Here is a 12,280-nt window from a genome sequence, read left to right as displayed (position 1 = left end):
ATGGACAGCTGGACTCTCCAGGGGGACAGCTACTCCTTCCTGCGCAGTGCGCCCCGCAACTTTTCTCTGTGCCATCGTGACGGTACCCCAAACCACGTTGAAATATTTGACATCATCAACGTTCCTAGTCAGCGCAGTGTCATCTCCGAGACCACCTGCCTGTGTGACATTTTTGGGGACGACTGTGATTCACCTTCCCACTCAAGCAGCCTTGCTGTTGGGACCTTTGTCCCTTCCCAGCGGGAGGTGGACGGGACAGCTGCTGCATCACCCCTGGTGGATGATTTGAACGACTCGTCAGGCTCTTATCACACTCCACAGGGCTCCAGTGAAGGAGAGGAGGGGTTTGAAGACTCAACAGAAAGGCTTAACAGCCCCACATTGCAGAGCAAGTCTTCAGAGGGGAGGCAGTCAGAGGGTGAGGGACTGAGCTCAGGCCATCCAGAACTTTCTAAGGATAGTAGCCCAAATTTAGAATCAAAAAGCAAATCTCCAGTACCTCAGCTTAGTGCAGCTAGCTCATCATCTGAAGTCCTTAACACTGATTGTAGTGAAAGGACACCCTCTCCTGGACAGAACAAAACGTATTCCCTCAATCCAGAGGGGAGAGTGTCATCCTTGTCTTCATCCTCAGTTGAAAGGAGACATTCACCCTCGTCTCCTAGTCCAAAACAAGCTTGTTTAGAAGCTGAAGCAAGGAGAATCACTCCTAGATTGAAAGACAGACATAATAGCCCCTCACATCAGTCTTTAACTCAAAGTCCTTCCCCTGAGCCTAGAAACTGTGCAAGCTCATCTTCCTCTGAATCAGTAAATACCCAATCATTACCTGAGGTCAGAGGAGCACGACCTTTACCTGAATCAAGGAGCAGCAACTTTAATCAAACCAACAGTCCCTCACCTGGGGCCACATCTAAAGATTTTTCTCTAGATTTACTATCACCGACCTTTGAATCTAGAACAAGCCTTTCATCTAGTTCGTCTTCACCCAGTTGTGCAGTGTTATCATCCCAGTCAAGAGAAACATTGGTCTCTCCTGTGCTGAACAACAGGTCGTTCTCCCCTGATACTCAAGCATCATCTCCTTTCCAAGAGCTAAGAGGAAGGGTCTCTCTGCCTGATCTTTTCAGCAGAGGCTCCACACCTGATATAGAAGATTCTCCCCACACTCCTGAGTTTATTTCAGATCCTGACAAAACTGGAAGAGATACCACAACTACTCCTGAGAACCAAGACACAAGGTTACCAGCTGAACCTAGCAGTACTGTCTCAACACCTGCCCCTCGATACACACCTCCCTCACCTGTGATTTCATTTGTTCCATCTCCTGAGCTTAGGGAGAGTAGTGTCTCTCCTGAATTTAAACACACAGCTCCTTCACCTGACCTGCTTAGTGCTGCCTCTCCAGCTAAGACTGGGACAAGAACTCCTGGCCCCTCACCTAAAACAAGACACATTTCAACGCTTTCTGAAACCAGTATCCAGGTGTCTTCACCTGTGGTAAATCAGAGTTTATCTCCATCCCCTGAAATTAGGAGCAACAGCTCTCCCAGAGAGAACAGAAATACTGCTTCCTCTCCTGAAATCAGGATTACAGAATCCTCACCTGAGGTCAGTAGGAGAGAGCAGGCTTCTGAGGTGGAGACAATATCAGACTCTCCTCTCCTAGATCCTCATTTAGAATCTGCCTCATCAAGAAGAATCACTTCGTCCCCTCATATCACAGGGATTTCTTACACTGTTGTTCAGCCTGAGGACAGGGACACTTCCCCATTTCCTGAGCTCTATCATCTCTCCACCCCTGAGCCTGATAGGACACGTGTGTCCCCTCAAGAGAGGAGCCCTACCCCAAGCAGAGACAGTGCACAGAGCAGTATAGCAGAGTCCTCTGGTACACCACGAGACTCACCTCATATATCAGGCTTCACAAGTTCTGTCCTACAACCTGAAACTCTGTCGCATCAACCAAGGTACCAAACACCTTCACCTCGGCTAGAGCACCACGCTCCCTCACCTGAGCCAAGATATCAGACCCCTTCATCTGGCAAATATCAGAGTCCCTCACCTCAGCACAGAAGTAGAGATCCATCACCTGTTGCCCCATCTCCAGAGCAGAGGTATCAGCAGCATTCGCCACCAACCCTCCCCACAGAGTATAACCCTCAGTATTTACAGCCTACTCCTCCTCCACTCAATACACGTGAGATCAAAGGGGTTTCCTCTTCACTTGATATTACAGAAATACAGTTCCCCACACAGTTGGCAAAAGATAGTGTGTCACCCTCATTTGACTCAGAAAGAGGAGAGAAATCAGTTGTAAGTGAAATTAAAAGCAGTTCTCCAATAGTGGCTGTTTGTTCACCTGTAACAATTACACCTGTTTTAGCTGAGGAAAAAGTAGCCAGCTCTCTGAAACAACAAAGCACAGAGAGAGAATTAACACCAAAGGAAGGAACCCCTCAGCATAACTCAAGTTTAGATTCGTTGTCTGAAGGAAAACAAGATATTGGCACCACCTTTTTTAAGATACAAGACCCTTGTAATAATCCCTGCATTGAAAACAAATCTCCCTCCCCTAATCTCCTATTCTCTAGTAAAGAAAGGGGTCCAGAGATTTCACCTGTCTACAAAGCTACATCATCTGTGCAAAGATTGGAAAACCAACAGCCTCAAATTACAAGTTATTCACTAACCTCTGAAAGCACCAGCTCATTGAAATCTACCTGTTCAGCTCTTTCTGAGAACTCAAGTCAATTGTCAACCAAACTTGGACGTAAAAATAAAGATAGGTTCACAGAGGACATGGCCCACCATGTAAACAGGAGAAGAACTCCCTCTCCCCCACTTACCAGGTTTACACCGGTACACATAATTGCCCCTGAGAAGCCATATAGACAGTGGCAGAACAGAGGTCGTAGCCCCCCTCAGGTTGTTGCATCCTCACAGAGTGGTAATTTAAAGAAAGTGGTGACAAATAGGGAAAGCCCCAATGTTGCCCCTGCTGACAATAATAGCCTGGCCCCCTGGGTCAGGCAAGGAAAGCAACTGGAGATGGAAAGGGCAATGCAGCTAGAGGAGGACAGAAAAATAGGTAGAGAGAGGCAAAGGGATGGGGAGATGGAGAGAGAGAAAAAGAGGGAGGAGCGGGTGCCTGAAAAGGGGGAGGGCTGGCAAGGGGACGCCAGTTACAGAGGGGAACAGGTTGAGCTGTCATTCAATGCCAGGAATAGAAAAGGGCCTGCGAGTCGCAGTACAGCTCCCACAAGCAGAGAGACCCGTCAGGGACTGCCAACAGTGCATTCCTATTCAGAGAGCTTGCTTGCCAACAGACAGCTACAGCAACAACAGAGTCTGCTTAGACTGGCTTCCCAGCAAGACACCCGGGGTGGTGGTCCTAGCAGGCGGCTTCAACCACCTGCACTGCAGAACAAGAACAGTGCTCGTGTGGTCGCAAACAGGCTCTGCCAGAGTTCGAGCTCCAGCATGGGAAGTGAGTTTGATGACGCAGATAATGAGGTTAAGTGGTTTACAGACTTGGCTTTCAGTAGCCTGTCAAGCCCTGAGGTAGATTACCTTGACATGTACAACTCCAGCCACCGGTCATCTACCAACATCTCTCAGCCATCTACTCAGGAGAGCCCAGCCGGGGTCAATGCTGCCTGGCTGGCCTATGCTGACTTAAGGGGTTCTGCTCCAAAGCTGGACAATGATGAACTGTCATTCCAGCAACCATCTACACACTATTCGGATGGTCTAGATCCATCAAGGCGCTATGAGATGGGCAGTTTTGAGTGTGTAGATGTGGCTGTGGAAAGAGAGGAATCCACGAGGGTCAGAAGAGGAGTGCCAAAGAGACAGATCCAGCTGAAGAGGAAGAATAATGCTGAAGGAAAGCAGGATGAAAGCAGTGACAATAGTAGTCCAGGGATTCCTGTGATGGTGGATAGTCCCTCTCTAGAAAGTCATTCCAGAGAGACATTGCTGAGACAACATAGCACACCAGCAGCAATGCAAGAATGCTGCCCATCTGAGCACAGTCTGGAGGCCAATCAACAAAATGAAAGAAAATCAAAACTCCAAAAATCTGCTTCTCTGGATGAAACCAAGACCAAGATGGCCACTTGCCTCATCAAGAGTGTGTTGTCTAAGAAGATGCAAAGTGTTGATAAACAACCTGACGAGCAGGTGGGAGAAGAAGTGAGCCCCACTTTTGAGGAAAACAGCTTACCAATTGAGAATGCAGTTGAACCACTTAAAGAGTCCCCAAAACCCAATGCACATAACCTGAGTTCACCTCTTTATTCAGATTATAGTCTTTCATCTGATTGTCATGCTATGAGAGGAGAACAAAGCCCAAAGGAGGAAGCCAGATCATCAAAAAGCTTTGCAGTGAAATCCAATAACAGGCCAAGTTCAAGCAGCAGCAGCAGCAGAAGTGTTAACTTTTCAAGGACTGACAGCGAAGAGGCTGATTCTCAAGACAGGAATGCAACCTTGTTAAGATCTGAAATAAAATCAGAACTGAAAGTGCCATTTGATAGTAAACTGTCCAGAACTGGAGTTCAACGAGCAGGTGAGAGTAAAACATGGGAGGAAATGGTGGATGGTGACTCAGCAAATACCACTGCCGGGAACACAGGAGCTCCTTCTGATACTGGAGTCCGTAGCACGCAGGTCAGAATGACAGACAGAAACAGAAACCAGGAATGTGAAAACACAGTGGACCATAAAAAACTGCAACAGGGTGACGAGAGCCCCTACATGTCAAAAACACAGGAGATTTCATTCAAAGCTGTGGAGAAAAAGAAAGCCTCTCTCAATGTTTGTCTTACACCCGAGGCAGAAAACAAACTGGAAGCTTCTTCACCAAATATGTCCTTCAGACAAAAGGAGGAAAGAGTAGAGACCAACGTGGATCTGAAAACAGAGGAAGAAGATGGAAATGGGAATAGTAAAGTTAAAGTCCCCATCCACAAAGTAAGAGATGTCAGGCGACTTGTGAAAAATACTTATAATCTTTCTTTTAAGGCAACCAGTTCTGTAATGCCATCTGCTGTAAGTGAAGAAAGGGTTGAACATTTTAATGAGGAAAGGAAGGAAGACATAAAAGAGGAAATGAGGGATGAGGTCATAGAGGAGGAGCAGAGGGAGATAAGGCAAGAGGAAACCAGGCAAGAGGTCATAGAGGAGGAGGAGGTGGAGGTAAGGCAAGAGGTAAGGAGGGAGGAGTGTCTGGACGAAAGAAAAGAGGAGTTTATAGTGGAGAGGAAAGAGGAACAGAAAGTGGAGATGAAAGATGAAAAGCCGCTAACCTTATCTCTGCAGAGCAAAGCAAAGTCTCCATCTCGTTTGCAGCCAATGCAAATAGAATACAAGGCAGTTTGCTGGAAAGAAGACAAAAGTAAAGTAATACCCAGCAGTAAAGACTCAGAGAACCCAGATGACAAACAACAGCCATCTCCAAAACTTATCATGAAGGCAAGCAGAGAACAAGAGAATTACTCAGATACAAAGACACAGAACAGCACAACAGGGGATGCAACCATTATCAAGCCCTGTCAACAAAATTTAAATGTGGAGGGAAAAACACAAGAGACTAAAACAGAGACGTATAAAGTGCCACACAGTGAGGACAAACCTTTGGTGGTTAGAACTGACCGAAAACCTCCCATGCTCGGAAGCCTCCCCAAACTACCAAGTAAGGAAAGAGAGGTGTCCACTGCTGTTGTGTTGATAAGGGATGCATCCAGCAAGTCTAAGACATCTGTATCTCCAGCCCAGGAAGAGGTTCCCACTTCACCACAGGCCCCAGCTACTTCACCATCACCTGGGCCCATGACCCCTGGCAGCACCTCTGGCAGCAGTGGCCACACAGTTTCCATGTTATTAAAGGAGAAAGGCTACCAAGCTGACATTGGAGCAGTGGTGGGTGATGGCCAGAATGCAGCTGGAGGGAAAGGGGCTCCACGTAAACATGTAAACAGCCTGGAGATCCCCCTTCAGACCACCATGCCCTCAGATGGAGGTTGGATCGAGTCTCACAGAGATAGGACATTCTCCACCTCCTCCACCATGTCTGGCCGCTCAGCAGTGTCTGACCACACAGATACTCTCACAAAGACCAGAGAAGAAGAGGGTGCTAGTGTAAAGCCCACAGTAAAGGATGCAGCAAAGCAAAAAAGTGCTTCTCCACAAAGGACTACGCAAGACCAAGCACCACTTCCCATCAAACAGAAGGAACAAGGAGATTTTGAAGCAGTGAAAAGACTAGATCCAACTTTCCCTCCAAGATCCCCTGCAATAAGGAGATTAAGACCTCAGCCAATTGAGGTTAAGTCTCTGTCTAAAGAAACAGAGAAACAAGAGATACTAACAAACAACACAGGAACCAACAGGCCACAAACTATTGAAGTTAAATCTATAGCTAAAAATTCTCAAAAGCCAGTTGTGCCTCCAAAACCAAGCTGCAAATTCAAACCATCAGATTTAGGAGGAATGCCAAATGAAGCACAGCGACCAACAGTGACAACATCAGCTGCAAAACCTCAAAGCGAAGAGAGGTCTCAAACAATCGTAGTGTCCTCACCAACAATCTATAGAAAGATCTCCAATGAGTCTACGTCAACATCAAACTATACAAGAAAACTAGCTGTGTCTGCTGTATCCAGCCTCAAACCTCCACCAAGCAAAACAACAGCAACCACCATCTCTAGTCTTTCAAATCAGTCAACAGTACCACCAGACACAGAGGCATCTAATGACAGGGGTCAGCAGCAACAGCCAGGTGCCTCGACTCAGACCTCTAGATATACACAAAGACCCACAACTTTAGCCACAACTCCAAAATTAGCCCTTGTCCCAGGCCTAAACTCAGCTCCAGCTCCAGTTTCTGACCCAACAGCAAACCAAGTCCCTGGACCTGCCTTAGCGGGAGCCAGACAGGCAAGCCAATCAGCTGTTGTGGATCCAAACAGCCAGCCACAGTATTCCAGGACGGCATACCCTCATGAACAAGCTATGCCAGTAACATCAAACAATCCAAAACCACCTGCTGCTGTATCTATAACACAAGCACCAGGATACACACACCAGCCATACAGATCACTGTCCAGTGAGCGCTCTCAAAGGACTGATGACCTGCGTTTTTATGCCTCAGATGACCCACCAAGCTACGATGAAAGAGAGAGCTTCAGTCCTCTTATGCTGCCAGATTTGAACCCCAGGAGATCAAATCGCTATCAACCGTCATCTCGCCTTCCTCCTTGTTCTTGCACAGCTGGCTGCCCCTCCCACCCTGGTCTCCCCCCTTCTCACCATCACCGCAGCCCCCACAACGTCACCCCTCCTGCCCCTCCACACTCCCCTGGCCAGGCACTACCTTACCCAGTCACCCAGCCTGCTCTCCGTCCCCACCAGTGCAGACCTGATCCTCAGCCAATGAGTTTCCAGCCCAGCTCTCCTAAGTCAAGTCCTCTTAGTTCAGGCCAGGCACCAGCCATGTACCAGCCTCTCCACCAGCCTCCTCCCTGTCCTCCTCACCCTTCACTCATGCAGTCCTGCCCTGCTGATCGCCCCATGCAGCCAGCCCAGCATATTGACCCCCGGCGCCCCTCTGCCCACAGATCCCCTCAGCAGCAGCCACTAGGCATAGCTGGGGCTCCCTATAGTGATCCTGGCCACAGCCACTCTCCTGGCCTTCCCTCTATGGACCCCCAGTACCTGTGTGGCCCTCAAACCCTGGGGCCATCCTATGGCTCTGAGTATGGGGGTGACAGCTCCAGTTTGTACTCAGAGAGCGGGTATGGACAGACACCTCGTAGAGTGCTCCTGGATCCTGAGACAGGGAAGTATTTTTATATTGAGGTGCCTATGCAGCCACTTAGGAAAATGTTGTTTGACCCAGAGACTGGCCAATACGTAGAAGTGCTCATCCCCCAGCAAGCAATGTCTCACTCAGGTCTGTACCCTCCTTCAGCAGCCCCCTACCCATCTCTCCACAACCCCAGTATGTATGCCACTGGTCCGCAGTACATGCCTTATGCAGCTCCTCCTCCCACAGCACACCCCCAAACTCAACCCCAACCACCCCGATACCCCGAGGCTTCTGCTGCAGCAACAATGCACCCAAATGGGCCAGGCGTCAGCTACAGGAATTCCTCTGGTCAGGGATCCAAGCCAGAGCTCCAAAACCATCCACCACTGGACCAGAGCTACCTAGAGAGTATGTATTATGTTCCTACTGGGATGAATGCAAGCCCCAATCCCACCCCACCAGACTATTACCACAAACATCCCCCTAACCTGCCCCCAACAGGGGGGAAAAGGTCCTGAAATAGAGGATTGAGGCTGTCTTCCTGGAGCCTGTTGGGTTTTAAATACACAGTATATAAAAGGGATGTCTAATGTTAGCCTGTAATGTTATTTGAGTTTTCACATTGCAACTAAAGACCGCAATTCTTTGGTTGTTGTTTATTTGCTGCTGCTTGTTGTCTGCTGGGCTGCTTTGATAGAACAAGAAATATAATTCTTGAGCTAAAGATTTTGCAAACACAAGAGTAAGGTTTTTCTATGAGGTGTACTTAAGAATAATACCTAAAGCTAAAACAATACATTGAAATTGTTTTCATTTTTGATACATGGTAGGGATATCATACTGTACCTTCGCCGGTAAGGCACAAGCACTATAAATCAATAGGTTTACCGATTAACTGATGTGTGTACTTTAACAACAAATATCTAAAAAACTTGAAAATGCTGTTTTCAAAGAACCTCATATTTATTATTGTATTATTGTATTTATCTTATATTGGTGGAGTGAGTTTGTGCACATGATGTCTGCAACAACAATGCTAATAAAATATTTCACATATGTTTTGTCACTTTGCTTGACTTTATTTTCCTCTAACTTAACTATCTCAGCTGTTATTTATTAACCCTTACATACTGTTCATATTCTACACCCTTGCAGTATGTTCCGGGTCAATTTTGACCCAGTCTAAAAATCCCCTCATAAAAAGTATCTTTACCCAATTTTGAACAACAGATCTATTTAAAGAACATCAATAATTGATCTGACTGATCAATAAATGGGTGTGATTAAACCTTGATTAATGTTTCAGAGAGCAGAGAGTATATTTTTTTAGGTTTTACACCACTCATTTTTGTTCTACTATCACACAATATCATGTCCTATTTTAATTAAACATGAAAATATAACATAGCAATAATTATTTAAATGTATTATTGAAACTGAAAATTACAAGAACTTTATGGAACTGTGGGGTTTATTGTATAACCATTACAGCCATCCGTTTTCACTGCTAAATCATAAAAAGAAATCCTCATAGTTACCATCTTATTAAAACTATGAATTATTTTTTTTAAAGCAATGTCAATAGATATGGGTCAGATTTGACTATGGAAACAATTCCATAACACCTATACAAAATTATAACATTTTAAAGCATTTTAATTTTTGTGCATTTTGGGCCACTTTGGGGAAAGTCATCAAATGTCAGGGTAAAAGAACATTTGTGGTGTTTTTACAGCTGTTGAATGTCACAACTGGTCAAATTTGACCCAAACATTAAGTAAGGGTCAACAAAAATGAGATGTCAGGTATTTGGAAATGTACAGACAGATATTATATAGTCTGTGGTTTCATAACAAAATAGGCAGCAAGAGATCTGTCTAGAATGGCCAATACAATTAGTGAGACTAATCCTAAGTGACTCTTTATAGACTGGTGTCATTGGGAAGACATGCACAGACTGTGCCTCATTCTCATCTTGATCCTGGTGGTTGCACGCAGCATCACATTAACAAATATGTCCAAACATACACACACACTTTATGGAACATGGCATATGGGTTAAAATAGCTACTTTTTTTATTTTATTCATTATGTTAAAAATGCACCGAAAAAGGCAACAGTGTTTTAACAGTCAATTAAATATACTGACTTTCTTTAACAGAAGACATAGAGGCTTTGGTACTCAAGTGTGTAAGAAGAAGTTATTTCTAAATTTAGTCAGCTGCTACCTTGAAACCAGCTTTTAGTTGTCCTGCATCCTTTTTGCATCCTCTTTCTCTCTCTGACTTATGGGGCACACTGACTTCTTACAATATACTACAGAAAATATGAGCTGCAATTTATGAATTCATCAAGCTGTGGTGTCTGTATTCAGTTGAGTGGATCACATGCCTAATTGCAAGTAAAAAAATAACTTACTATGATATATTTTTTGTTTCACTAAGCACCAATGTCCATAATTGAGACCTTATTATGCTTTGTGATTTGTAGCAGTGCACTGTACAACTGTGACCACCAGAGGGGGCCACAGACCACTACAGTTGCTCAGGAAGTACCATCTGTAAGGTATGCTCAGATCTGCAAACCTTCCGTGAGAATACTCAGACACAGGAAAGCAGACTTTAATGGTTTCCTAATCAAAACCCGACCCTGGTAACTGAAACCAGAGTCTAATTTGTTTGTCCAGAGGGACAAAATTGGTTCCTTTTGTCTTTGATGTGGGCATGAATGAGAAGTCTGACCAGTAGCTGTGTGGGGCTTTAGAGTGCAAATGTGTGTGTGTGTGTGTGTGTGTGTGTGTGTGTGTGTGTGTGTGTGTGTGTGTGTGTGTGTGTGTGTGTGTGTGTGTGTGTGTGTGTGTGTGCGCGCGCGCGCGCGTGTGTGTATATCATCTTTAAGAGGCAACCTATAATTTCAGAAGAACACATGAGTATGTAAACAAGCGTATCATTCACATCTGAATGGGATAGAATTTTGACAGCACATGGCAAAAAATGCACTCTGGGTGTGTGGGTGTGTTTGTAATTGGAAAACTATTTCATCAGTGTGCTTAAAACTAATTTATGCATCCACAAATTGTTGTTGTGTCTAGTGAGGCAGAAGCATGCAGCATGCACTTAATCTCAACATCAGCTGACTTGTTACTAAGGAGGACTGTGTAATTATTAAATCATTAAAGTGAGAAGGCAGGTGTAACACAAGTTTATCAGTTAAAAATGTAATCATTGCACAGCAACAGTGTGTAACAACCAAACAGTAGCAATGGCACACAGGATCATAAAATCAAAATGACTCCATGTTTGTTTCCTGTTGTGATCATTAATATTAATAGCCTTCAGTAAATAAACTTGTATCCATCCTGTCTCCCTACAATATCCTCTTATGAAAGGATCAGTGGTATGCAGTGTTTACATTTATTGCCTTGATCCTGTATTGTCACAATCTGGATAACCATTAGACACACCTTCGAAACACACACTAATCTTTATAAAGCTGACACACCTAATACAAAATCACTTCCAGACAAACACACACTTCCACACACCTTGGGCATGTTCCAAGAATCTACTTTACATCCTACTTATCTAACTTCTCAGAATGAAACCCGGTCTCAACTCAAAACTGAAACATAACTTAAAAGAGACCTACAAAGTTGTCTAGATAAGCAAGCCAACCTGCTCTTTGAAACAGACTCAACAACAGTGTGGCTTTTTTAATCATTAGGCTACAACTGTCACTAAATTTCAAAACGACTGCAGTTATATAGTCAGGCAGTCCCTGTCAGCAAAAAGAGCAGATTGAAACCTCAGGACAGTGATTATAGCATTGCTTTACTTGCATATTTGTGCTATATCAAATGTCTTTCTTAATCATTTAACATTAATCAACATTTTCCAGACATATCTTTCCTATTATGTGCGACTACGGTGAATTCCAGTCGTAGACAAACACAAAACAGGCACCATGACATCACTGGACTCTTTCCAGTATGTCTGTTATTGTTATGGTTCTGTGACCGCATTTTACCTCACATTACGATGAAACACACAGAGAACACAAGCACACATACACACACACACAATCTGTAGGAGTCCCATCATCCCTGCCGCACCCAGCACTGGAGCCACATTTGATGTGGACCCACTGGGGGGTTGATTGGTTAGTGGAAAACTCCTCTCTACATTGTGTTTGTGGTATCATGAATGTAGAAAAGAGTGGGTGGCATGGGCCAGGCAGCTAGATAAGAGGCCGAGTTTTAAGTGACGATAAGACAGTTGTTTGGAATAAAATGTGCAATGTGTTTCCTAACATTTTCCAGTGAGTGCCCTCTGCTTGTGTGGTCAGAGAGGAGATGTCAATTGTTCATGAAAGTGAAATTGTAACTATTGATGACTGTACGTCTGACTCGGTGAGATATAAGGAAGCGCTTTGTGTGCCAGTCAGTTTGTCCATGAATTGTCTGTGTGT

At 44.8% G+C, this 12,280-nt stretch overlaps 1 protein-coding gene across 1 annotated transcript; it reads left to right on the top strand.

Moving 5' to 3' along the window:
* On the top strand, positions 1 to 8,390 carry si:ch73-43g23.1 (serine/arginine repetitive matrix protein 2). The gene is made up of 3 exons (XM_062425286.1): positions 1 to 2,200; positions 2,732 to 5,040; positions 5,089 to 8,390. Exons 1-3 carry the CDS (start codon positions 1 to 3, stop codon positions 8,329 to 8,331), a joined length of 7,752 nt encoding a protein of 2,583 aa, XP_062281270.1. The 3' UTR covers positions 8,332 to 8,390.
* The last annotated feature ends 3,890 nt before the right edge of the window (positions 8,391 to 12,280 follow it).

The sequence above is a fragment of the Scomber scombrus genome, chromosome 9 (assembly GCF_963691925.1).
Source record: "Scomber scombrus chromosome 9, fScoSco1.1, whole genome shotgun sequence".
NCBI classification, from domain to species: Eukaryota; Metazoa; Chordata; class Actinopteri; order Scombriformes; family Scombridae; genus Scomber; species Scomber scombrus.
This window is presented reverse-complemented; position numbering and strand designations above follow the sequence as displayed.